The sequence below is a fragment of the Rhinopithecus bieti genome, unplaced genomic scaffold (genome assembly GCF_001698545.2).
Source record: "Rhinopithecus bieti isolate Rb0 unplaced genomic scaffold, ASM169854v2 scaffold_8678, whole genome shotgun sequence".
NCBI classification, from domain to species: Eukaryota; Metazoa; Chordata; class Mammalia; order Primates; family Cercopithecidae; genus Rhinopithecus; species Rhinopithecus bieti.
In genome coordinates, this window is record NW_016805777.1 from 143,602 (window position 1) to 169,971 (window position 26,370).

The following is a 26,370-nucleotide window of genomic DNA, read 5'->3' on the forward strand; positions in this document are numbered from 1 at the left end:
GACAGAGCGAGACTCCGCCTCAAAAAAAAAAAAAAAAAAAAAAAAAAGAAAGTATACTGAAGCATTACTTCCTTAAGGAAACCTCCCCTGACCTATCTTTGACTCCAGATTAGAAGCCCCAGAACATAATCTGTGTTCTCATAACTCTCCCTTCCAGAATAGGGGCTCCTTCAAGGCAGGGCTTTGTCTTTTTTCCTCCATATCCCTAGTACTGAGGTCAGGGCTTGATATAATTAATGTTTGTTGGATAACTGAGAGAGACTAAATGCACGGACACTTGCAGGAGTGTGTCTCAGAGTAAGATGTGGCCTCTTGCCCCCAAAAGGGACACAGCTACATTGGGATGACTGCACCCAGGAGTGCTGGAGCTTTTGCTCAAGCAGAAGCCAGTATTTACAGAGCTGGAGCTAGGATGGGAGCTCCATGCTAAGCACATAGACTGAGAGTGGGGAAGGGGGCTTCACCTCTCCAGGAGAAGATTGTCTGGCAACTCCCAAGCAGTGCTATTGTTTCACGCTCCCAGACACTAGGGACTGAGTCTGCCCTACATCCAGGTTCTCAGGAGGGCATCTGGTCATCTCAAGTCTTAGAATTCTGTTTTTCTCATGTCCACTCCTTTTCTTCTATTGCACCACCCCCTTCTGGTCTCATAACAGTTTCTCTGCCCCTCAACTTTGCTCTGCCTTTTGCTCAACTCCTCTAAAACTTGCACACCACTGCCATAGAATGGTCCTTAAATACGTGATTATCATGTCACCCATTTTGTGAAAAACCTCAGTGAGTCTCAGTGCTTCCAAGATAAATTTTAAATTCTCCAACCCGGAATTAAACTTGTCAGTCTATCTCCGGAACTTACATGCATCCTTATCTCTCATTCCTCACCTCCTAGACCTGTGCATCAGCCTATAACCTGCTCTTCCCATTCCATCTGTACTGCTTCCTCCTCACTGTACATCCGTTGTCCCGCTTAGTGTCCTCAGTTTTCCCTTTTGTTATCCAATCCTACTTCTCCTTAATTCTTGCAATTGTCTGACCTCTTGTACCCATAGCATTCTTTTCCTTCTCCAAACCTTTTTTTTTTTTTTTTTTTTTGAGACAGGATCTTGCTCTGTCATCCAGGCTGGAGTGCAGTAGTGCAGTCTTGGCTCATCGCAGCCTTAACTTCCCGGGCTCAAGTGATCCTCCCACCTTGGCCTCCCAAAGTGGGATTACAAGCATGAGCTACTATGCCTGACTTTCTGCTTTTTTTTTAAATGGAGTCTTGCTCTGTCACTATCATGGCTCACTGCAGCCTCGACTTCTCAGGCTTAAGTGATCCTTGTGCCTCAACATCTCAGGTAGCTGGGACTACAGGCAGCCCACCACAATGCCTGGCTGTTTTTTTGTTTTTTGTTTTTTCTTTTTGTTTGTTTGTTTTTGCAGAAACAGGGTCTCACTATGTTGCTCAGGCTGGTCTCAAACTCCTAGGCTCAAGAGATCTGCCTGCCTTGGCCTCTCAGTGTGGGGATTACAGGTGTGGATCACTATGCCTGGCCTCCCTGAGCTATTATGTTCCTAGAAATGTTGAGCCTATATCTGTTGTATCAATCATTCACTTGACGCTTAATCATCTAAGCCCATTATTTGATTACAAACTTTTTACACTATCTAGCCACATGCTGGGAATGCAGTAAATGTGCAATGAGTGTTAGTTAAATGAAAAAACAAAGGGGAACACGTTGAGTGGAAAGCGGCAAATGTGTAGTGCGGCTTTAGAGTTCTTTGGATTTGTTTTAGTTTGGTTGTGAATACTACTCGTGCCCTTTGGCGTGCCACTTAATTGCTGAATCTCATTTCCACATTAGTAAATTGAGGATGATCTTTCCAGCCCTACAGAGATTACAGGTTATGGGGAACACCAAATGAGAGGTCATACATGCAATGCTTTATAAACTCCTAATGGTAAGCCATTAGGGCTTCTCTTTTCATTTCCATTACAAAATATTTTTCTTCTTACTTTTAGACTTGCAACCTTATTTCTTGAAAGAGGGCCCAACAGGATAGGTGGTATTTACAAGAAGGCTGTTTACAGACACTTCACGGATGGAACTTACTCCATAGAGATCCCCAAACCTCCCTGGCTTGGATTCCTGGGCCCCATCTTGAGGGCTGAAGTGGGTGATGTGATTGTCATTCATTTAAAGAACTTTGCTTCTCGACCTTACTCTCTGCATCCACATGGCGTTTTCTACAACAAAGATTCGGAAGGTAAATATCAATCCTCTATTATTGCGGTCTTGTCTCTATTTCATAAGTAAGGTAACTGTCAGAGTTAAAGAGATTTTAGGAGCACAATGATTACATGGATATGTTTGCCTCCTCTCTGTCTCCTGCATCCATCTCTGTCTATCTATTCTGTCTCACTCCTTTCTTGCTTTTTTTGTTTTTTGTTTTTCAGAGGTAGTCTCACTCTGTTGCCCAGGCTGGAGTGCAGTGGCATGATATCAGCTTACTGCAACCTCTGTCTCCCTGGTTCTAGATATTCTCCTGCCTCAGCCTCTGTAGTAGCTGGGATTGCAGATGTGTACCACCATGCCCAGCTAATTATTTTTTTATTTTTAGTAGAGAAAATATGGTTTCACCATGTTGGCCAGGCTGGTCTCGACCTCCTGACTTCAAATGATCCGCCCGCCTCGGCCTCTCAATGTGCTGGAATTACCGGCGTGAGCCACCGTGCCTGGCTCCCCTTCATGCTTTTTCTTTCCCTTATTTCCTCTCTCTCCTCTTCCTTGCTCTTCTTTATGTTGACACAAAACTCCTCAGTACCTGCTCCACCATGCCCCAGAAGCACACTAGCTTTCTTCCTTGTCACTTACTCATGCCTGATTTGCACATTGGATAAAGTGCCACATGCTCCTATCACCCAGTAGCAGCCTTGGCTGCGGGTACGGTTTTATCAACAGAAGCTGATCCCCACTCCTTGCTTCAGGCTGCTATTTTTGGTGCTGCCTTTGTGAAGCAGACCTGTCTTCCTTCTTGTGTGTACTTTAGGAGTTTCATTAGGGCAGTTTCTGGATTCCTCCCTAATTGAAAAATATTAAACAACTTTCTTAGACTTTTGAGACACAAGTATTTCTCCAACATCAAAAATAATTTTTGCATCCTGTATTTCATTCTTGCTCATGACCTGGTGGAATGAGTCGAAAGGTGCTGTACCTGCTAGGTGACTGCTTCTGGGAAATGTGCCAGCACAGTGCCATTAACTCTGAGGCAAATCACATTATCATCAAAGGGGAGTTTCTGGGCATTAACAAATATTCCAAGGCAGCCTAACGTGTGTGGCAGCTGCCCCAGCCATGTCTCTGTAAGCAGCCAGAGGAGAGAACTCTGATGGTGAACATACAACTGGGATTGCCCTTCGTGCTGGACTCTCTTTTCCTCCACCTGGAGTGCAGCCAAGATTTGGTAGTTCTTAGTTATTGAGGATGAGCACAAAAATTGTGCCAGGTGAACTTTAAGGTGTAACTGTGAATGCATTTTCTTTAACACAGTTTTTTTAACTTTTATTTTATGTTCAGGGGTATATGTGCAGGTTTGTTACATAGGTAAACTTGTGTCATGGGGATTTGTTGTAAAGATTATTTCATCACCCAGGCATTAAGCCTAGTACCCACCAGTTATTTTTCTGGATCCTCTCCCTCCTCCAACCCTCCACCCTCTGCTAGGCCCCAGTGTGTGTTGTTCCCCTTTATGTGTCCATGTGTTCTCATAATTTAGCCCCCACTTATAAGTGAGAACATGCGATATTTGGTTTTCTCTTCCTGTGTTAGTTTGCTAAGGATAATGGCCTCCAACTTTATCCAAGTTCCTGCAAAGGACATCATCTCATTCTTTTTATGGCTGCATAGTATTCCAAGGTGTATATGCATGACATTTTCTTTATCCAGTTTATCACTGATGGGCGTTCAGGTTGACTCCATGTGTCTTATTTATACTGCAGGTAGAAAGTAAAGCTGTACCAAGATAGTTGTTCCTGACTTTTCAAATATGGAGAAAATAGGGGCATCTTTAAGTCTAGTGGTTGTCTTCTTTCCTCCGTATGTTTCTGGAGAGCATACCTTAATAGAGTTAATGGTGTCCTGAAAAATCATTTAGGCCAGTGATTCTAAAGCTTTATAGGGCCACAAATTCTTTTTTCAAAAAAATTGTGATAAAACATATGAACATAAAATTTACCATTTTAACCATTTTCAAGTGTTCAATTCAGTGGCATTAATTACATCCACAAGATTGTACAATCATCACCATGATCTATTTCCACAACATTTTCATCATCCCAAACTGAAACTATAAAGCCATTAATCTGTATCTGGTTAGATACTGGCAAAGACACAAAGAAAAGAGAACACTTATACACTGTTGGTGGGAATGTAAATTAGTACAGTCACTATGAAAAACAGTATGGAGATTCTTCAAAAAATGAAAAATAGAACTACCATATGACCCAGCAGTCCCACTACTGGGTATTTATCCAAAGGAAAGGAAATCAGTCTATCAAAAGGATATCTGCACCCCCATGTTTATTGCAGCACTATTCGCAATGGCAAAGATATGGAATCAAACTAAGTGTCCATCAGTGGATGAATAGATAAAGAAAATGTGGTCTATATACACAACAGAATACTATTTGGCCATAAAAAGCATGAAATCATGTCATTTGCAGCAACATGTATGGAACTGGAGGTCATCATGTTAAGTGAAATAAGCTAGGCACAGAAAGACAAATATAGCATGTTCTCACTCATATATGAGAGCTAAAAAAAAGTGGATTTCATGAAGACGGAGAGTAGAGTGATAGATAACAGCAGGTTGGGAAGGGTGTGTGTGGTAGGGGGATGAAGAGAGGTTAATGGGTACAAACATATTGTTAGATAGAAGGAATAAGTTCTAATGTTCAATAGCGCCATAGGGTGACTATAGTTAACAACAATGTATTGTATATTTCAAAATAGCTAGAAACGAGGACTTGAGATGTTCCGAACACAAAGAAATGACAAATACTCAAGGTGATGGATACCCTAAATACCCTGACTTGATCATTTCACCTTCTATGCATGTAACAGAATATCACATGTACCCCATACATATATACACACATTATATATCAGTTTTTAAGAACTGGTACAGTAAAGGGGACCTTTTCTGTTTGCTTCCTCGTGTGTGTCTGTCTCTAAATTAGATTGTAGGGTTCCAGGAGCAGGGACCATCTTGGATCTTGCTGGGCATTGCTTCCCAGTACCTGGCCTAGTGCTTGGCATGTGGTAAGTGCTCTCTCAACACTTTTTGTGTGCTTCCCAGATCTAGCCCAAGATCATCAATACTCAGAGAGGAAATGTGCTTGGACCAAAATCTTACAGTTGATTAGGAGCTGAGTTGGGATAGACACAGGCTATTCATTACTATTCTATCTACCATTCTAGGGCTCTCTCCACTGTTCCACACTGCGCCTTTGCCTGTGCAGGCAGTTAAGCAGCACTGCCCATCCTGTGTGCAGATCTCAGCAGGCCACTGGGAAGTCTTGATTTTCAACCTTCCTGGGTCTGCCAGAGGGCTTCTTGTGAAAGTTTAGAGCAATGGCCAGGTCTTTAGTTACAGGCATGAGGGACCCTTGATTTGCTTCTCCTCACCACCATATATAGTTTTTCAAAAGGTCTGTATTCATTGATAAACCTTTCATTGAACACCCACCAGGTGCCAGACACTGATTCTGGGTCCTGAGGATAAAAGATGAATGAATCATAGGCTGTAGTAAAAAGAAAAAAATCAATAACCATAAGTATAAGGAGTTAATTTCAGTGCTCTTAATTCTGCTCCATTGATCTATATACTTATCCTTGGACCATTGCCACAATGTCTTGATTACTGTGAACTTCTAGTTAGTTTTGAAATGCAGTCGCATAAATCCTTCAACTTTGTTATTCTTTTCGAGGCTTTTTTGCTATTTAGGTTCTTTGCCTCCATATATATATTTGATCAGCTTATTAATTTTTACCAAAAAAAAAAAAAACAGCTAGGATTTTGATAGCACTTGCTTCGCATTAATTTGGTTGATAAATTGTAGGAAAATTCCATCTGCATTTAAAAAACAAATGGTCATCTTGCCAATATTGAGTCTTTCAATCCATGAACATGGAATTTAGGTCTTTAATTTCTCTCAATAATGTTTTAGTTTTTAGTTTACAAGATTTGCATTTCTTTTTTAAAATTTATTCCAAAGTATTTTATTTTTTCTGTTGATATTATGAATGGAATAGTTTTCTTAATTTCATTTTTGGATTGTTTGGTGTTAGTGCATAGAAATAGAATTAAGTTTTGTGTGTTGAAGTTATATTCTACTTCCTTACTAAACTTGTTTCTTAGTAGATGTTTAGTAGATTTGTTGGAATTTTCTGCATATGGACTTACACCATTGTGAATGAAGAGAGTTTTAATTCTTCCTTACCAATCTGTATACCTTTAATGTTTTTCTTTTGACTTATTACATGGCTATAACCTTTAGGAAAATATTTAATATTAGTAGTGAGACCAGATATTCTTACCTTTTTCCCAATCTTAGGAAGAAAGCATTTTGTCTTCTTCCATAAGCATGAGGCTAGCTGTGCATTTTTTCCAGATAGCTTTTTATCAGAAAGAAAGTTTCTTTCTTTTTTTTAAATTTTGAATTTTTGTGGGAATATAGTAGATGTATATATTTATGGGTTGCATGAGATATTTTGATACAAGCATGCAATGCATAATAATAATATCACAGTACATGGAGTATCCATCACCTCAAGCATTTATCCTTTGTGTTTCAGACAATCCAGTTATACTCTCGTTATTCTAAAATGTACAATTAAATTATTTTTGACTATTGTCACCCTGTTGTGCTAGCAAATAATAGGTCTTATTAATTCTTTCTGTTTTTTATATCCGTTAACCATCCCCACTTCCTCCTACCTTTCCACTACCCTTCCTGGCCTCTGGTATCCATCCTTCTATTCTCTATTAGTTCAATTGTTCTAATTTTTAGTTCCCACAAATAAGTGAGAACATGTGAAGTTTGTCTTTCTGTGCTTAGCTTATTTCACTTAACATAATGACCTCCAGTTCCATCCACATTGTTGCAAATGACAGGATCTCATTCTTTCTTGTGACTGAATAGTACTCCATTGTGTATATGTACCACATCTTCTTTATCCATTTGTCTGCTGATAGACACAGCTGGCTTCCAAATCTTGGCTGCTATGAATAATGCTGCAGTAAACATGGAAGTGCAGATATCTGATTTCCCTTTTTGGGGGTACATTAAAATGGGGTGTGTACCCATACCAGTGGGATTGCTGGATTGTATGATAGCTCTAGTTTTAGTTGTCTGAGGAAATTTCAAACTGGTCTCCATAGTGGTTGTACTAATTTATATTCCCAGCAACAATGTACAAGGATTCCCTTTTCTCCACATCCTCACTATAATTTTTTATTGTCTGTCTTTCGAATAAAAGTCATTTTAACTGGGTTAGGAGAATATCTCATTGTAGTTTTGATTTACATTTCTCTGATGACCAATAATGGTGGGCACTTTTTCATACACTTGTTTACCATTTGTATGTCTTCTTTTGAGAAATAGCTATTCAGGTCTTTTGCCCATTTTTAAACCTGGTAATTAGATTTTTTTCCTATAGAGTTCCTTGTATATTCTGGTTATTAACCCCAGATAGGTAGTTTGCAAATATTTTCTCCCATTTTATGGATTGTCTCTTCACTTTGTTGATTGTTTCCTTTGCTGTGTAGAAACGTTTTAACGTAATGTGATCCCATTGATCCACTTTTGCTTTGGTTGCCTGTGCTTATGGGGTATTACTCAAGAAATCTTTGCTGAGACTAATGTCCTGGAGAGTTTCCCCAATATTTTCTTGTTGTAGTTTTATAGTTTAAGGCCTTAAAGTTTTTAATCCATTTTGATTTTATTTGATTTTTGTTTATGATGAGAGATAGGAGTCTAGTTTTATTCTTCTGCATATGGATATCCAGTTTTCCCAGTACCATTTATTAAAGAGATTGTCTTTTCCCCAATGTATGTTCTTAGCACCTGTGTTAAAAATGAGTTCACTGTAGATATATGGATTTATTTCCAGGTTCTCTATTCTGTTCCATTTGTCTATGTGTCTGTTTTTATGCCAGTACCATGCCATTTGGGTTACTATAGCTCTGTAGTATAATTTGAAGTCAGGTAATGTGATTCCTCCAGTTTTGTCCTTTTTGCTTAGGATGGCTTTGGCTATTCTAGTTTTTTTGTGGTTCCATATAAATTTTAGGAATGTTTTTTCAATTTCTGTGTTGACTGTCCTTGGTATTTTGATAGGGGTTGCTTTGGACAGTAGGAACATTTTAACAATATTGATTCTTCCAATCCATGAACATGAAATGTTTTTCCATTTTTTTGTCCTCTTCAATTTCTTTCATCAGTGTTTTATAGTTTTCATTATGGAGATCCTTCACTGCCTTAGTTAAGTTAATTTCTAGGTATTTAACTTTATTTGTAGCTACTGTAAATGGAATTAATTTCTTGATTTCTTTTTCAGATTATTCACTGTTGTCATATTGAAATGCTACTGATTTTGTATGTTGATTTTGTATACTGCAACTTTACTAAATTTGTAAGTTATAATAGTTTTTGGTGAAGTCTTTAGGTTTTTCCAAATATAAGATTATATCATCTGCAAATAAGGATAATTTGACTTTTTCCTGGCCAATCTGGATGTCCTTATTTCTTCCTCTTATCTGATTGCTCTAACTAGGACTGGAGGAAATTCTTTTCTGTTCCCAGTCTGTTGAGAGTTTTTCACTAAGTAAGTACTGGATTTTATTACTTTTCTATATCTGTTGAGATGGTCATGTGGCTTTTCTATATCTATTGAGATATATTATTACATTAACTAATTTTTGGATGTTAAGCCAACTTGGCAATTGTGAGATAAATCCCATTTGGCCATGGCATACAATCCTTTGTATATGCTGATGAATGTGATTTACTAATATTTTGTTAAGAATTTTTGTGTCTAAGTCATGAGGGTTATTGGTCTGTAGTTTTCTTGAGATGTCTGTATCTGATTTTGTTGTCAAGGCAATACTTTTCTCATAGAATGAATTGGAAAATCTCCACTCTTCTATTTTCTGAAAGATTTTGTAAAGTATTGGCATGGGTTTTTCTTAGTATTTGATAGAATTTTTATATAAAACCATCTAAACCTGAATTTACTTTCAGGGAGGATTTTTTGTTACTAATTCAATTTCTTGTTATAGGTATATTCCAATTTTTTATATTTTAGTTAGTTTTGGTAACTTGTGTCTTTCTAGAAATTTGTGTGTTTCATCTCAGTTGTCTAATATTTTGGCAGAAAGTTGCCTATATTTCCTTATGATACTTTTAATTTCTTTATGGTCAGTTATATCACCTCTTTCATTCCTGACTTTGGCAATTAGTGTTCTCTTTCTCTCTTGGCCAATCTAAATAAAGTTGTCTCAATTTTGTTGATCTTTTCTAAGTACCAACTTTTGGTTTCATCTATTTTGTTTTTTCTGTTTTCTTTTTCATTGATTTCTGTTCCAATCTTTATTTCTTCTTTCTGCTTGCTTTGGATTTGTTTTCTCTTCTTTTCTAGTTTCTTAAGATGAAAGCTTAGGTTATTGACTGGAGAGGTTTTAAATTTCTGAGATAGATGATTTAAAATCTAAATTTACTTTTAAGCATGGCTTTACCTGTATCTCATATATTTTGATATTTTTGTCTTCATTTTAATTCAGTTCAAAATATTTTACAATTTCCCTTGTGATTTGTTCTTTGACCTATGGGTTACTTAGAAGTGTATCATTTTATTTCCAAATATTTAGATGATTTCAAAGATTTTTTTCTGTCGATATTTAATTTAATTCCATTGTGATTGAAAAATACACTTTGTGTGATAGTAATCCTTTTCAATGTATTGAAACTTACTTTATGCCTAGCATATGCTCTACTCTGGAGAACCATCCATGTGCTCTGTAATGAAGGTATATTCTATAGTCATTGGGTGCAATGTTCCAGAGACATCATTTAGGTATAATTGGTTCATAGTGTTGTTCAAGTCTCCTATATCCTTGCTGATTTTCTGGTTAGGTGTTCTATCAGTTATTGAGAGTTGAATATTGAAATCTTCAACAATTATTGTTGAGTTGTCTATTTGTCCATTTTTTGGGGGGAAGGTCTGAGTGTCACTTATTAACAGCAGTTTATACAGATCTGTTTTCAAAGTTCAGGCACAGAACCCTGGAGAAGAGCAGTCTCTGAACAAGGAAGCCAGGAACACAGGATGTACACATCTTTGGCAGGCATGTTTAGCCCCAGAAGGATTCAATACTTCAAGTTAGAATTCCACTGGATATTTGAAAGGGACCAAAGTTGAGGGTAGAAAGAAGTCTTCAGCAGGACTCAGATCTCTGTTTAGGGCTCCTCTTGCACTGTCTAAGTCTATCCAAGTATTAGGACCCTGCGGGGCAAGAATCAGGCCAACCCATTTCAACAGAAGCAGATCCATCACACACATTGCCCTACCTTAGTTCTGCCAATTGCAGTACCTAGGTTGGAGCTACAGTAGACCTCAAATTGGGACCTAAAGCCAGTCTGCATAGGCACTCGGGAATTTTTCGTAGCAGGTGTGGATAAAAAAGTAAATGAATGTGATAATGTGAGAAGAGTGAAAGAGCTTCATTTGATAATTAGACATCTGAAGTGATTTTACTTTTATTTTATTCACTTTAAGCCAATCATGAAATTTCACAGCGATTTCTCAGGTAGGAGCAGAAGGAAGACAGTGTTAAGAATCATTGGGGCTGTGGCCCAGTTGGCCTGAGGAGGTACAGGCAGGGTGGGTCCTCACTGGGGCAGCTGGAGGGGCACAGACTGCCCTGCTAGAAGGTAGATGATGTTATGAGAGTGTGAGAACTGGTATGCAATGTCATCTGCAGCTTCCGGCTTGTGCAGCTCAATCTGGCCATCACCTGTGGTGGCCAGTGAGTTGGCACTCAGCTCAGCTGCCTTGGAGACTCCCTTGGCAGAGAAGATGGCCACCTTTTTCTGCTGCTCAGACTTTTCCACCACGAATCTGGCCCTCTCTGATTCCTGCTGAGCCACTGGTTTCACTCCTACCACTTCTGTGAACTCCTTCCCAAAGGTCAGATGTGTTAAGGATACATCATCCAAGATGAACTCAAAGGTGGTTGCTTAGTCTGTAAGGTCATTGCTAACCTGCCTTGGAGACCAGCTCTCTCTGAGTGATCAGTTCTCCAGCATCAAAGTAAGCCATCAGTAACATGAGGATCTTTTCACATCATCTAGGATGAGCTTAAAGGTGGCTGCTTGCTCCATAAGGTCGTTGTTAACCTGCCTGGAGACTAGCTCTCTCTGGGTGATCAGTTCTCCAGTATCAAAGTAAGCAATCAGTAATGCGTGGATCTCTTAGTGATGTACAGCAGCACATGCTCATCATAGTCCTCTCCAATGCCGGTGAAGATGTGAGGAAGCTGGCTAGTGACAGGCTGGAAGACAATGTGCACTGTAATCTTGACATTCTGTAAATCTTCACTACCAGTGATGACTGGTGTGTTATGTGATCAAGAGTAGCAGTCAATGATAATTGGTTTCTGTACCAATAGGATGAGAAAGTGAGTTCCTTTCCCTACTGCGATGTCCTGTACTCCATGGAATCTGCCAGAGATTTAGCTCTGTGCTCAGTATCCACATAATATAAGGCAGAGCTCACCATGCCTCCTGTAACAGCTAAGACCAGGCTAAACTTGCCGATGGACTCTAATACTTTGGCAGCCATGTTTCCTTCTGCTGGACTCTTTCACAGCCAGCTTCTATTCCCTGTTCTTTAAATTAAGTCAGTTTTTCCTTCATGTATTTTGATGCATGTTTGTTAGATATGAATACATTTATAACTGTTATATTTTCCTGATATATTGACCCTTTTATCGCAACAAAATAGCTTTGTCTCTAATAATATTTCTTGTCTTAAAATCTATTTTGTCTGTTATTGATACAGCGTCTTACTTTTGCTATTTCAATTTTTTACTTTCAACCTATTTGTGTCTTTGAATGTAAGACACAATAAAAGCAGCATATAGTTGAATCTTGCTTTTTTCCCCCAGTGTGACAATCTCTGCATTTTGATTGTGGTGTTAGACTTTTCACACTTAATGTAATTATTTATTAGTTTGATTTATATTTGTCATTTTGCTAATTATTTTCTATATGTCTTATGTCTTTTTTGTTCCTCTGGTCCTCTTTTACTGCCTTCTTTTGTGTTGAACAAATATTTCTTAGAATAATATTTTAATTTCTGTTTATTTTTTAGCCTATATATCATTGAGTCATTTTCTTATTGGTTTGCCTCGGGATTGTAATATGCACCCTAGATGATCACTTTTACCAACTAAATTCTGGCAAAATGTAGAAGCTTTGCTCCATAAAGTTCCATTCTCTCCCCCTCCTTTGTGCTTTTATTGATATCTATCTATCTATCTATCTATCTATCTATCTATCTATCTATCTATAAGTAACACCCTTCTCTAAATAAATCCAACAATATATTGTTATATACTTGGTGCTTTATATTACTTTATGACTTTTAAAAAATAAAGAAAATAAAGGAAAATATATTTATAGAACCTCTTATATTAAGTCACATATTTCCCATTCCTGGTGCTTTTCATTTCTTCCTGTGAATTCAAGTTACTCTTTGGTGACATTTCCATTTATTATGGAGGTTGATTGTCCTTTAGTATTCCTTGTAAGGCAGTTCTGCTAGTAACAAACTCATTCAGTCTTCATTTATCTAGAATGTCTTGCCTTTAGTTTTGAGGGATAGTTTTGCTGGATATAGCATTCTTGGCTAACATCTCCTCTCTGGCACTTTGGGTATATCATCTCATTGTCTTCTGGTTTCAAATGTTCAGATGAGAAGTCAACCATTAATCATGCTGATGCTCCCTTGTATGTGATGGGTCGTTTTTCTCTATCTGGTTTCAATATTACCTTTTTCTCTTTCTTTACACTTTCCATAGTTTAACAATGATGTATCTGTTTGTGGACCTCTTTGTATTTATCAAATTTTGACTCATTAGGCTTCTTTGATGTGTAGGTTAATGTTTTTCATCACATTTGGGAAATTTTGGGCCATTATTTCTTCAAATATTTATCCCATACTTTTTTTGTTGTTCTCCCCTCTTTCTGAAGACAACTGTTATACACATGTTAGTAAATACATTGTCCCACTGGTCTCTGGGGTTCTATCCATTTTCTTCTATTTCCCCCACTCTCTTTTTCAGATAGGATAATTTCTATTGATCTATCTTCAAGGTCACTGATACTTTCTTTTGTCTTCTTGAATCTATTGTTGAGCTCCTCTAGTGAGTATTTTATTTAACGTATTGTGCTTTTCAATGCCAAAATTCCAATTTGATCTTTTTATTATTTCTATTTGCTTATTAAGATTCTCTATTTGTTGAGTCGTCTTTCCCACTTTTCTTTAACCCTTTACACATAATTCCTTTTAGTTGTTTGAATGTATTGTAGCTGCTTTGAAGTCTTTCTCTGCTAAATTCAATCTCTAAGGACATAAAGAGAGATAGTTTCCACTGGCTGCCTTTTTTTCTCTGACTATTAATCACACTTGCCTGTTTCTTTGTGTTTCTCATATTTTTGTTGTTCTTGAAAACTGGATTTTTTAAAGAATGTAATGTAGCAACTCTGGATTCTCATTCCTTCATCAACTCTAGGTTATTTGTTGTTGTTTGCTTGCTTCTTTGTTTAGTAACCTGCAGGCTAAATCTGTGGATTATCTTTCCTATGGTGTGTGGCCACTGAGATTTCCGCTTTTTTTATTATTTATTTTTATTTTTAAGTCTGGCTTCTGAGAGGTCATTCCTATGTCTGCTTAGCTCAGTGGTCAGCAAATGATTGGAAGCAGTTGTGCCTAAGCATCTTGAGCCAATAAATCTTATGTTCTCTGCTAGTGGATCTGTGAGTGGTTAGAAAAACAATGCTGTAGAATCCTACTCTTCTTAGCTGATGTTCAGCAGTTTCAAGCATAAACATTGCTAAATGTTTTTATTCAATTTCTAGATACCAGAATGGTTTGTTATTTTTTAAATCAATTTTGTCTAACTTTATAGTTGCTTTTTTGGGAAGAGAATTTGCTGACTTCGTTGCTCTCCTTTAATGAGGTTTTGTCTTTGCTATAGCTATAAGCTTGAAAGTCTTAAAGTCTCTGCTTAATTCAGCTTAGTGTTTGCTGTGAGCCAGACACAATGCTGGGTTGTGAAGAAGAGTAAATATACAGTTGTTGCTTCCAAGATATCATCCTAGGGAGGGGTAGAGAATGGAACTTAGAAGTAGGTTGAGCGGGTGGGGCTAACATTAGTTGAGAAACTATTTTATGTTAATGCCTGTGCCAGAGGTCTTATATACATTCCTTCATTTAATGATAAAATGAACTAGTGCTTTCTTGACCTACATCTGAAATATGCTTAAGTATTAGGAATTATTTAAAAATAAATTTTATTGGTTTTAAATTTTATTTTTTATTTTATTTGTTTTATTTTTATAGAGATGGGGTCTCGCTATGTTGCCTAGACTAGTCTCAAACTCCTGGCCTCAGGCAATCCTCACACCTTGGCATCTCAAAGTGCTCATATTACAAGTGTGAGCCACTGCATCTGGACTGGTTTTTGCTTTAATATAAAAAAGTATAAAGCAGGGGAAAATTGCACACAATCTGATTCTTTACATACTCACTAAAATTAGTTCAAAATAGAAAATTAAAGAGAAAGTATCCTATGAACATGGTTAGAAGTTCTTGGCTGGGCGCGGTGGCTCAAGCCTGTAATCCCAGCACTTTGGGAGGCCGAGACGGGCGGATCACGAGGTCAGGAGATCGAGACCACCCTGGCTAACATGGTGAAACCCCGTCTCTACTAAAAAATACAAAAAACTAGCCGGGTGAGGTGGCAGGCTCCTGTAGTCCCAGCTACTCGGGAGGCTGAGGCAGAAGAATGGAGTAAACCTGGGAGGCAGAGCTTGTAGTGAGCTGAGATCTGGCCACTGCACTCCAGCCTGGGCCACAGAGCGAGACTCTGTCTCAAAATAAAAAAAAAAAAAAAAGAAGTTCTTAAGAGTAACGAGGTATAAGAAGAAAAGTTAAAGCCCTGCTCGCTTGTCTTTCACTCCAAAGGCAATAATCTTAAACAATTTCTATAAATTTTTCACAGACTTTTTTCTATACATATATTAGCATGTATGTATGTGTATATTCTTGCTCATTTATATAAAAGGGATTATGCCATAACACTTTCTGTTTTTCACTTTTTACTTTGTCTTGGAGATTTTCTCATATTAGTACATACAGTGAGACTTCCATTTAACAATTGTGCAGTATCCCATCATATGAACGTATCAGTTCAATATTGATAATTATTTAGGTTGCTTCCAGTTCATGTAATTTGAAAAAGGTTTTCAAATAGGTTTCTACAATACATTATTACAAATAAAATTGCTGGTTTTATATACTTTCTTTGAATAGGAATTAGCAAGCTGTCTTCTGAAAAATTGCATATTTTACTCTTCTGCCGTTTGTTTATGAATGAGCTTCATTCTCCCACGACCCCATCAATCCTCAAAATTCTCAAACCTGATGGGTAAAACAGTTGTGTGAATTTTAAAAGCTCACACAGCCTAGAACATATATAAGCAAATAAATAGTGTTTTATACTTTCATACTGTTGATGTTACCATTGGTCAAAATCCATAATAAATTCTTTTGAAAATGACTTTCAGAACAACTTAATATGCTACCTATCTCCAAATCACTTCTTCCTTTCTATTTATACTTTATTTTTGATTCCCAATGATATTCTTCAACTTGAGTAGTGACACAAAGGCTCTGTTTGGGGATTCTCTCTCCTCATTTCAATAATAGCCTTCAATAACTCCTAATAATAATAAAAACAAGACCCATTAAGTACATTGTGAACATAAGAATTTCTAGAACAATTGTTATTTATATTGATTTGTATCATATAATCAATTCAAAATAAGTGATCTCAATAGAAACTTCAAGACAAGTCCACTCTCACTCAACTCCTGACCCTCCGTATATAAATCTCTCCATATAGAAAAGAATCTTCCAAGACATGCATTTTATTCATAGGGCTTTGAACAAAGGCAGTGTAACGTAATGCCACTCAGTCATATTTTATGGGGTAGGTCTTAAAGATACAACCATGAGCAAAAAGAAGCCTGGTATTTGCTTTAATGCAGCTTACAGTCTAACATGAGATAGAGACATTAATCAAGCAATCATACACACACACACACGATATTTATATATGTGTGTGTATATGTATACACATATACATACTATATATGTGTTTAAATATATATATAGTGTGTGCATATATACACATACATACATATACACATGTATAATTAAAAACCTAGGTAAATGCTATAAATAAATAAAATAGCTTACTAAAAGGCTACTATATATCAGGCACTGTGATAAGTGCTTTATAGATATTATATCCTACAAGTCTCAACAACTCTTAAGAGGTAGGAATTTATGATTATCACCACCTAACAGATAAGAAGCTAAGAGTCATAGAAGAGAAGGAAATTGCCCAAGCTGCGTACCTAACAAGTGATGGAGGAAGGATTCCTTTCCAGGCAGTCTAATTTTAGTGGCTGTGAGCTTAACCACTGGCTCTACTGCCCTTCTCTCAGAGTGAATGCATTTTAGAAAACTGACCCAGTCCAGGGAGTTCAGGATTGCCTGAGCCAGACCATGCTGGACCTTCTAATCTACATTAAACACATTTGACCTTCATCCCAACACTGATGGGAAGCCATGAAATGATTTTAAACAGGAAACAATAGAATTATATTTAAGATTTGAAAAGATCACTCTTGTGGTAGCTTGGAAAATGGATTAGAAAGGCAAGAGGAAGGGAAGCCAACTAGGAGGTTACTACAAAGTCCAGGTGAGAGACGATGGTAGTTCAGACTACGGATGTGATGATGGAAATCAACATAAATAAATGGATGAATTTGAGAAGAAGCAGATAGGACCCTGTGGTATTTTGGAAACAGAAAGAGAGGAGGAGGAAGAAAAATGCTTCCTTTGTTTCTGGCTTGTGGCTGAATATTGGTAGTGCCTTTTACTGGGAGTAGTGGCAGTGGCTGAGGACCGAGCTTGGGAGAGGAGAGCTAATACTCCCTGGGAAAGGTTGCATTTGCAATCTTCTTGAAGTTTACAAGTAGGGATGTCAAACAGACAGTTGAATATCAGTGTAAAGTACAGAGGTGAAGTCCTGGCTGGAGATAAACATGAGGGTCACTTGTGTGTGGCTGATTGGTGGCACTGTGGGGATGAGCACTATCAGCTGGGGAGAAAGCACAAGGCATGGAAGGAAGAAGCCAGCATTATACTTTGAGGATTTCTGACCAAAAAATGGCAAATACAAGAGAGTGAACTGGAAAAGTGGACTGAAAAAAAGTGGTCAAAGCGTATGGTGTGATGCCACATGAGTCAAGGAGGGAGGGAGCTGACAATAGTATCAAATGCCGCTGAGATAACACAATTGTTTTAAATGTCATTTGAATTTAATGGATGAGGGGCAGCTCTCTGGAGTTTTTTTCCTATGTCCTGTTCCTCTATCACATTAGATAAGTATCAAGTTAGAAAGCAGCAAACTACATTAATTTAACTTTAAGTACAAAGTTAGTTCTGTTCAAAACACTCTGTATACATTGCCTCATTTAGTTATTATATATGCTGTAGGATAGATATCAACATTTCAGTTTTACTGATAGACAACAGAGACATTGAGAATTTAAGTAACTTGCCTCAAGTCCTATAGCAAATGAATTTTAATTCAGTTATGTTTGATTCCAAAGCTCTGGCCCTCTCTACTATAGCATGTGATCTCTGTGTTTTAACTACGTTTTATCTTTTTTTTTGGAAGGAGCCCTATACCCAGATGGAACATCTGGAAGGAACAAAAATGATGACATGGTTCCTCCTGGGAAAAACTACACCTACGTCTGGCCGGTGAGAGAAGAATATGCACCTGCTCCAGCCGATGCCAACTGCCTGACCTGGGTGTACCATTCGCACATCGACGCCCCTAAGGACATCTGCTCTGGGCTAATTGGTCCCCTGCTGGTCTGCAAAGAAGGTAAAGAACTTTGTTTCCAGGTAACTAGGGAGTTGAAGTGTGAATAAGATTCAGGTCTTATTTTGCCTACCTCCTTTGCTCCATACAGAATGTGCCTCTTCTTCCAAATTTCTTTAGAAATTCTAACATGGAAGATTAATCTGAAACCATAGCAGAGGGCAATAATTCAGATTTTTGTCTAAGAATCATCACAGCATTCTGAGACTTTATAGTTATTTTTTAAAAATGATATTTCATAACACAATATATAGAAAAGTGAGAAATTTAGTCAAATGACCAGGGATGCCTTTTGCTTCATTATTTCACCCGAATAATCATTTGCTATTTTATACCTTATTATTTGACTTAGCATGTCTATACTTTGTCAATAAAATGAACTCCCTTTAGAGATAGCCAGGCTTCCAAGTATGCGATTATGAAGATTTCTGTTTTATGACTTTTCTATGGCTCTGTCATTTCTGTTAAAGCCTTTTGCTGATTTTATATTGTGGGTTATCCTTGTAGGTATAGGTCTTCACCAAACTTCACACTTACCTGACACTATTGGAAGGAAGCAAAGCTCATCTTGATTTATTTCTTTCTCTCTACTCTTTTGAATGTGCCTGATAGGTATCTTGAATAGATATTCAGGGACACGGAATGATGTGGATCGAGAGTTTGTTATAATGTTTACTCTTGTGGATGAGAATCAAAGCTGGTACCTCGATGAAAACATCAAACATTTCTGCACGGACCCTGATTCAGTTGACAAGAAAGATGCTGTTTTCCAGAGGAGTAACAAAATGCATGGTGAGTACCTCCCATGTTCCCAAACATATACCAGGCCTTTTATACTATAAGGTACTACAATGGATACAAAATACACAGAAATGTTGATCTGAGTTTGGCAAGATTTATAACTCAGTGATGACCATGATTAGAAAGTGATACAATACATGGCACATGTTTGAACCTGAAACAATCTGAGGGGGACAAAGCAGTGGATACATGCTAAATTGGGCATGCAGTGTGGACAAAGCCATACAGCTTTGGAAAAAATGGAGGGATCAATGTTATATTGTAATTGGAAAAGAATTGGTGCCTGAGATGAGCCCAGAGCATGGGTGGGCTTAGACTGACTGGAAGGAAAAAGGAGAATGAAATCATCATCCTATAATAATCCTCTGTTTTGCAACATTGTGCTTTATCCAGTAACCATTTTCTGAGCCGCTGCTAAATTTTAAGAACTGAGTTATACATGGGGTTTAAATAAGCACTATGAATTCATTACATTTCCCAGGCATTCTTTACATCAACAAAATTTATTGAGCCTATACTATACATTGGACTCCGTATTTGTTCAAAATAGTGAACTTCTATAGTTACTTCATTAGTTGAGACAGGGCACTTACTCATGCCTGTTTTGCAAAGCAGTAGCTTAATGTAGCATTTTAAGATTTTCTTAGAGAGTTCTAGTGAACATAAAGGAAATAGTCAACCTACATATCCCACCTTATTTACTGACATATCTTCTCCTTCTATGCTTGTCTCTCTCTCATAATTGTTCTAACCAAGTTATCCTCAATATAGTCATAAAATCGTAAGAGAAATAGAAGGAGCTGACGATCATCTGACATCTCCATTTTACAGAGGAGAAACTGAGGTCAAGAGACTATCTATGACTTGTTTAAGGTCAAAGTGATCATTAGTGCCCGACAGTTTCCTGAAAGAAGTCCCATAGCAAATAAATATAAATTTGGCCATGTTTTATTCCAAAGCACATCAAGGCATGATTGTCAGTATGTTGACTATTTCCATTGTATTGCATGCCTTCTCTTTTCCTTCTAGTGGTATTTTGGCAACCTTGTGTGTAGTGATTCTACGAAAATATTTTAGGAGGAAAGGAAGTAAGGGAGAGAAAGAAAGAGGAAGGCAGGGAGGCAGAGAAAACAATGAAGGATGGAGTCAATGAAGACATAAATTCAAATCATTGCTGTGACCAGTTGTAATTCATAACCTTTACAAAATGGGAGTGATGATCTCAAATATTACAGAAAACTACTAATTGTGATTATTTAAGACTCACCTGCCCAAATAATTCCTGTTACTCTGTAGTTATTCTTTTGAAGTGAAAATGTCCAACAAAATGAAATGAATTACATAAGCAAACATAGATTACATGTATCATAAAAAGAAGCCTGTCCAGGCACAATGGCTCATGTCTATAATCCCAGCACTTTGAGAAGCAGGTATGGGAGGATTGCTTGAGGCCAGAAGTTCAAAACCAGACTGGACAACATAGGGAGATCTGTTCTCTACAAAAAAAAAAATTCAAACAACAACAAAAAAGTGAGCTGGGCATAGTGGCACATGCCTGTGGTCCTAGCTACTTGTGATGCTGAGGTCAGAGGATTGCATTAGCCCAGGAGTTTGAGGCTGTAGTGAACTAAGTGCCACTGCACCCCAGCCTGGGTAACAGAGCAAGATCCTGTCTCAAAAAACAAAAACAAAAAACCCTAGTCTGTATGCTGAAGTAGATGTGTGTTTGCAAACAATCCTTCAAGACTGGAAAAGGGTCAGGTATGGTGGCTTACGCCTGTAATCCCAGCACTTTGGGAGGCCGAGGTGGGTGGATCACTTGAGGCCAGGAGTTTGAGACCAGCCTGGCCAACATGGCAAAACCTCTTTCTACTAAAAATACAAAAATTAGCTGGGCATGGTGGTGGGCACCTGTAATCTCAGCTACTGGGGAGGCAGAGGCAGGAGAATCTTTTGAACCAGGAGGCAGAGGTTGCAGTGAGCCTAGGTTGTGCCACTGTACCTCAGCCTGGGTGTGACACAGCAAGACTCCATCTCAAAAGAAAAAAAAAAGAGAGAGAGGGCCTGGAAAAGGAGACCTAATCAAGTAAAGAAAAAAATTTTATTAAAAAAAATCTAGCCTATGGAAGATAATTAATATGTACAAGATTTATTGATCAATTTATTTAAATTTACTAAAATAATTTAGAATTAATTTCAGCAACAATTGCCTTTTAACTCAGTTTGAACTTAAGAAGGGATGTTGTGACTTTTTAAAGCCCTGAATCAAGTTCTTTTCTGAACTTGGTCAAGTCCCAGCTGCCATTTAGATGGTTTTAAAGTATTTGGTCCTGGACTTACGCCATAAACTTAATAAGATTCTGCCCCAGCAACATGTAGTAAAAACTGTTTTTCTCTTGGCTTTTTAAAGTAAACAAACAAAACAGTTCTCATAAATCCCTTTTAATCAGTTCCTTTTCTTTCTATCTCACTACATGATTTTGACACTTCATTAAGTAGATACTATGTGCCAGTTTTTTTGCTAGGTCCTGATAACTGTTAAGATGAATAAAACAGGGTTTCTAGTTCCAAGGAGCACAAAATCTGGTGGAGACAGCAGATATGCCAGTGAAGGATTAGGACAGAAGGTGACTGAGCCTCCTGTAAATATGAGAAGCACTCTGTTTTCTCCTGACCTCATTATTGCGTTCTCACAGCAGCTTCGAGGCTGTTTTCAGTGTGTGCTGATCTTCGCTTTCATTGAGTGTTTTTTCTGGAAAAGGCCAATAAAACATTTCATTTCTCTTTTGGACAATATATATTTCTAAGAGCCAGGTTTTTCTGCACCAAAACCTTACAACAAATGGTCTGCACTGGTTTTCCAGCCATACTCAAGTACGTATTACCAACATTTCTGGTCCTGGTCACCTCTGCAGGGGAGTCTCTTCCACTAGTGTGTTTCTATTTCCAGCCCTCAATGGATACCTCTTCGGAAACTTCCCTGAGCCTGATATGTGTGTTGGTGAATCTGTGTCCTGGCACCTATTTGGAATGGGGAATGAGATAGACATCCATTCCATCTATTTCTATGGTAACACCTTCATCAGCAGAGGGCATCGGACTGATGTTGTCAACCTGTTCCCAGCCACCTTCCTTACAACAGAAATGATAGCTGAGAATCCTGGGAAGTGGATGATAACCTGCCAGGTCAGCGACCACCTACAAGGTAAAAAGGACAAAGACCAGTTGATATGTTTAGAATGGTACAATAAAACCACACAGTCACCAGTGCTCATCCAATGCCTACTGTTAAATAGAGTCTTGTATGTATTGTATTTAATTAGGTAATAAATATACAGGAAAATATAATGCTCATCTCTTTGATATTCTATCAACAGGTATTTATTGACCACTCTGTATGAAAAAGGTGGAGAAGTGATTAAAAATTGATGAGACCTTCAAGGAACCTATAATCTAGTAGTTAGACATAGTTAGACACTCACAAAATGAATAAAATTTAAGGCAGAATGAGACAAATGCTCTTTGGGGGTTGTAGTCACTACTCTGGAGCAATCACATAGGCTTCCTGAGGAGTTGGCTCCTAATATGAGCCTTGAAATATGAGTAGGAACTGAATAAATAAAGAAGGAAAGACTTTCAGATAGAGGAAGCAAAATGAACTGGGAAAAACACATGTTCTCTTTGAGCAACTGTAAGTAGAGTAATAAAGTTTTAGCACTGGAAAGGACTTTCTGAATAATAAGGACCAATCGCCCCTCCAATTATTTAATTTCCTTTTGAACATCTCTTGTGAGTAGTTATAGCATCTCACCTCATCTCTGGACTGCTCTATTGGAATGTTCTTCCTCAAATTGAGATAAAATCCATTGACCTGTAGCTTCCTTCATGGCCTATCACAGGTGCATGATAAACATTTGTTGGCTTAAATGCCTGTTGAATGACCTGGTCCTGGTTTCTTGGGACACCATACACTATGTCCTTTCTTAGCTGGACCATAATGTTCCTTACAGAGAAGTGATGACAGAAGAGCCTGGGGAGGCTCATCAGGCCCCTTAGCAAAGCTAAGAAGGTGGGGCTGTGTGATCCTTAGCTCTTTAGGCATACTAGTGACATAATCAGTGCAGTTATTTAGGAAGATAAATGTATGCATGCAAGAAGGACTTGATAGAGGAATTCTGGTCACTGGATGCTAGTTAAGCATTTGACAGCATTAGAGTTCTAACATATAAAGGGTCTGCCCTCAGATGGTGAAATCAAGACAAAAAAATATGTTAATGGAATAGACACAGAAGAAACAATGTCTGATTAAATTTGGATACTAACTTCACCTAGTCACTAATAGGTACAAAGATCCAGCTGCTCAGGGCTGCTTTGATAACACATTCTTGTTCCTGTCCACCTTCCGCAGTGAATCATAGCATTAGTCAACTGCAGTATCCCAATTACATTCAACTGAAAAATTAATCAGTTAATATGTACTAGATGCTCTTCTGGAAAAATAAAGATTAACAAGACAAGGTTTGTATTCTCAAAGAGTCTCATGCTGTTAAATCTGGGAAGAAACTGTAGATTTAAAATCAAGGTATTAGCAGCCATTTGAGACTAGTAAGACTGCTAAATTAGCCCAATAGTTGTGGACATAAGCTGGTATTTATATGTTCACTGAAATACAATATTTCTAAATTGCCCATGCCTTCAGAAAAAAGTTATTCTAAAAAATTAGAAAATATATATAACTGGAGGTTTTTTTAACAAGTAGAGACAGAGTCTCACTATGTTGCCCAGGCTGGTCTCAAACTCCTGGGCCCAAGCAATCCTCCTACCTTAGCCTTTCAAAGTGCTGGGATTATAGGCATGAGCCACTGGATCTGGCCCCTATACATTGACTTTAAAATCAGTAGTCCCATAATAGATATATTTTACATTCACATTTTGGTGAATATCTTCCCTATTTTCTATTTCTTAATATGTAAATATGTATGTATTTTATAAAATGAAATCAGTCTATTGATACCGCACTGTAGCTAACTTTTCTCATTTACAAATATATCAGAAACACATTTTCATGTCGATGAATATACAGCTTAGGTCATCATTGCTAATACTTTCAGTGTCCATTATAAGGAGATTACAACTTACTAAATCAACACTCCATTGCTTAACGCTTATGTTTCCCACCAATTTTTTTGCTATTATAAACAGTACTGATGACTATTATTTATAGATGTTTGCACTTTTGTCTGAAGATTTCCTTAGAAAAACTCCTAGATTTAGAATTCCTGGGTCAAAGAGTTTGATTTTTTTTTTTAAAGCTATGGACACACATTGCCACATTCTCTTTTGGAAATTGTTATTCTTCTACCCGAAGTGTACAAGTATGGCTCTTTCCCCATTCATCTACCAACCTGAGAATTATTAGTCTTTCTAATCTTTACTAATCAATGAACATAGTATCATTTGAATACTGTTAAGGTTTGAGTACTATTTGAGTACTATTAAGGTTGAACTTTTTTTTTTCCGTTTGTTTATTGGTCAATGTTATTCCTTTTGTGAATAAACATTTCTGTTCCTTGCTCATTTTCTACTGGAGATTTACTTGTTTTCATCTTTATTTGTAAAAGTGATTTACATATTAATGTTTTGTCATATGTGTCACAAATATCCCTCCTGTTGCCATTTATCCTTTTTAAAAAAACTTTCTTTATGGTCTAATTTTCTGTACAAAAGTCTAAATGTTCAATAGTCAAATCTATCAATGTTTTCCTCTATGATTCCTTTTGTGACATTTATGCCTCAGCTTGTGGTTTTCCTCTGTTCTGCAGCTGGTATGCTGGGGCAATACAACGTTGCTAACTGCAAAAGTGATATTTTCTACCCCAAGGTGAAGGGTCAACAGAGGCGCTACTTTATAGCAGCTGAAAAAATTCTTTGGGATTATGCTCCTCAAGGCTATAACAAATTCAGTGGTCTTCCTCTAAATGCCTCTGGCAGGTAAGCACTCTTTGCTGGTGTTTCTAAGCCTCTGGTCAGAGAAGCATGTGTTAGGCTTTCTTTGTGATCTCATTTGCATTCCAACCACTGCTCTGATGAGCTCATACTGCATGGATGGCATAGTGCTGCAAAAGCACTGCTGAGAACTGGTAGAATATTTCTTGTTTTGTGACTTGCTGGCTAAATCAAAACACTAGATCATTCATTCATTCATTGATCAGAATTTCTTAAGTAGGTACTATGTGCAAACTCCAGTGCAAAGTGCTGTTAGAAATCCTTTGACTCCTGATTTGAATGAATCATGTTCTCTCTGCGCTCCCATAGAATATACTATTTAAAAAATTGAATATAGCAATTTATTAGATGGATCTGGACTCCTGTGACTTGTTACTATATAACCATATGCAAAGATGTCTGTGAAGATATTAGAAAATGTACAGTATGATATTAAGAATCCTTTTTTATATTTAAGTGAATGTTTTAAAAATTCTCTTTGTGATCAATCAAACATCATTTGCTTCCTTAATTGTACATTTTATTCATTCATTCATTTATTCATCCATACATTCACTAATTATTCCACCAAACTGATGCACTTGAACCCTGCCTAAAGAATTTGTGTGAACCATATGTGAAAGACTCTGATATCAACATTCTCTGTTGACTAGTATTTCTCCATAAACAGAGTAATGAGAATTAGCATTCAAAATTGTCTTAGGGGCCTTGTAGAATTCTGAAGTGCCTTCTGAAATATGAAAGATTAAACTATATTCAATCAATATTTAATGTGATATATGAAAGCACAACGTGCAAGATGACATGAGGGATACAAGGATATCTAAAGCAATAAAAAGCAGAGGGAGAAGTTGGGTTCACAGGAGTAGAGAAGTAACTGCAAGTTACAAATAAGAGTGGGGTGATTTGTCCTGGTAGTGAGTTATCTGGGTGTTCAGAGAGAGCTAAGCTAGTCATAAAGGAACTGAGACTTCAGCAAGATCTTAAGGAGTGATAGAATTTATCTAACTGAATAGGGATGAAGGGAATTTTAGATGCAGGGGTTGATGCAAAACACCTATGGCATGGGGGGAATGAACAGATGAGACTGCAGTAACAATTTGCATAGAAGAACGGGCATTTGCACAGAGGAATAGAGAATTGGGGTAAACGGGGTATCAATTGCAGAGGTCCTTTAATCTTTTTGAACATTATTTGATTGGCAATTGGAAGCAATTGAAGATTTTGGAGCAGGTAAATGGCAATTAAAATTACCATTTTGGAGATTAATATTGT

At 37.5% G+C, this 26,370-nt stretch overlaps 1 protein-coding gene, 1 long non-coding RNA gene and 1 pseudogene across 3 annotated transcripts in view; 1 reads left to right on the top strand and 2 right to left on the bottom strand.

Moving 5' to 3' along the window:
* HEPHL1 (hephaestin like 1) overlaps positions 1–26,370 on the top strand; it is a 79,068-nt gene that overhangs the window by 17,231 nt on the left and 35,467 nt on the right. The window contains exons 2-6 of the mRNA XM_017873716.1: positions 2,003–2,247; positions 18,079–18,291; positions 18,901–19,080; positions 22,040–22,294; positions 24,912–25,080. Coding sequence (XP_017729205.1) covers positions 2,003–2,247; positions 18,079–18,291; positions 18,901–19,080; positions 22,040–22,294; positions 24,912–25,080 — 1,062 coding nt within the window. The remainder of the gene's footprint in view (positions 1–2,002; positions 2,248–18,078; positions 18,292–18,900; positions 19,081–22,039; positions 22,295–24,911; positions 25,081–26,370) is intronic.
* LOC108530690 (uncharacterized) overlaps positions 1–26,370 on the bottom strand; it is an 81,331-nt gene that overhangs the window by 8,458 nt on the left and 46,503 nt on the right. The window lies entirely within an intron of this gene.
* Positions 10,931–11,882, bottom strand: LOC108530689 (prohibitin-like; annotated as a pseudogene).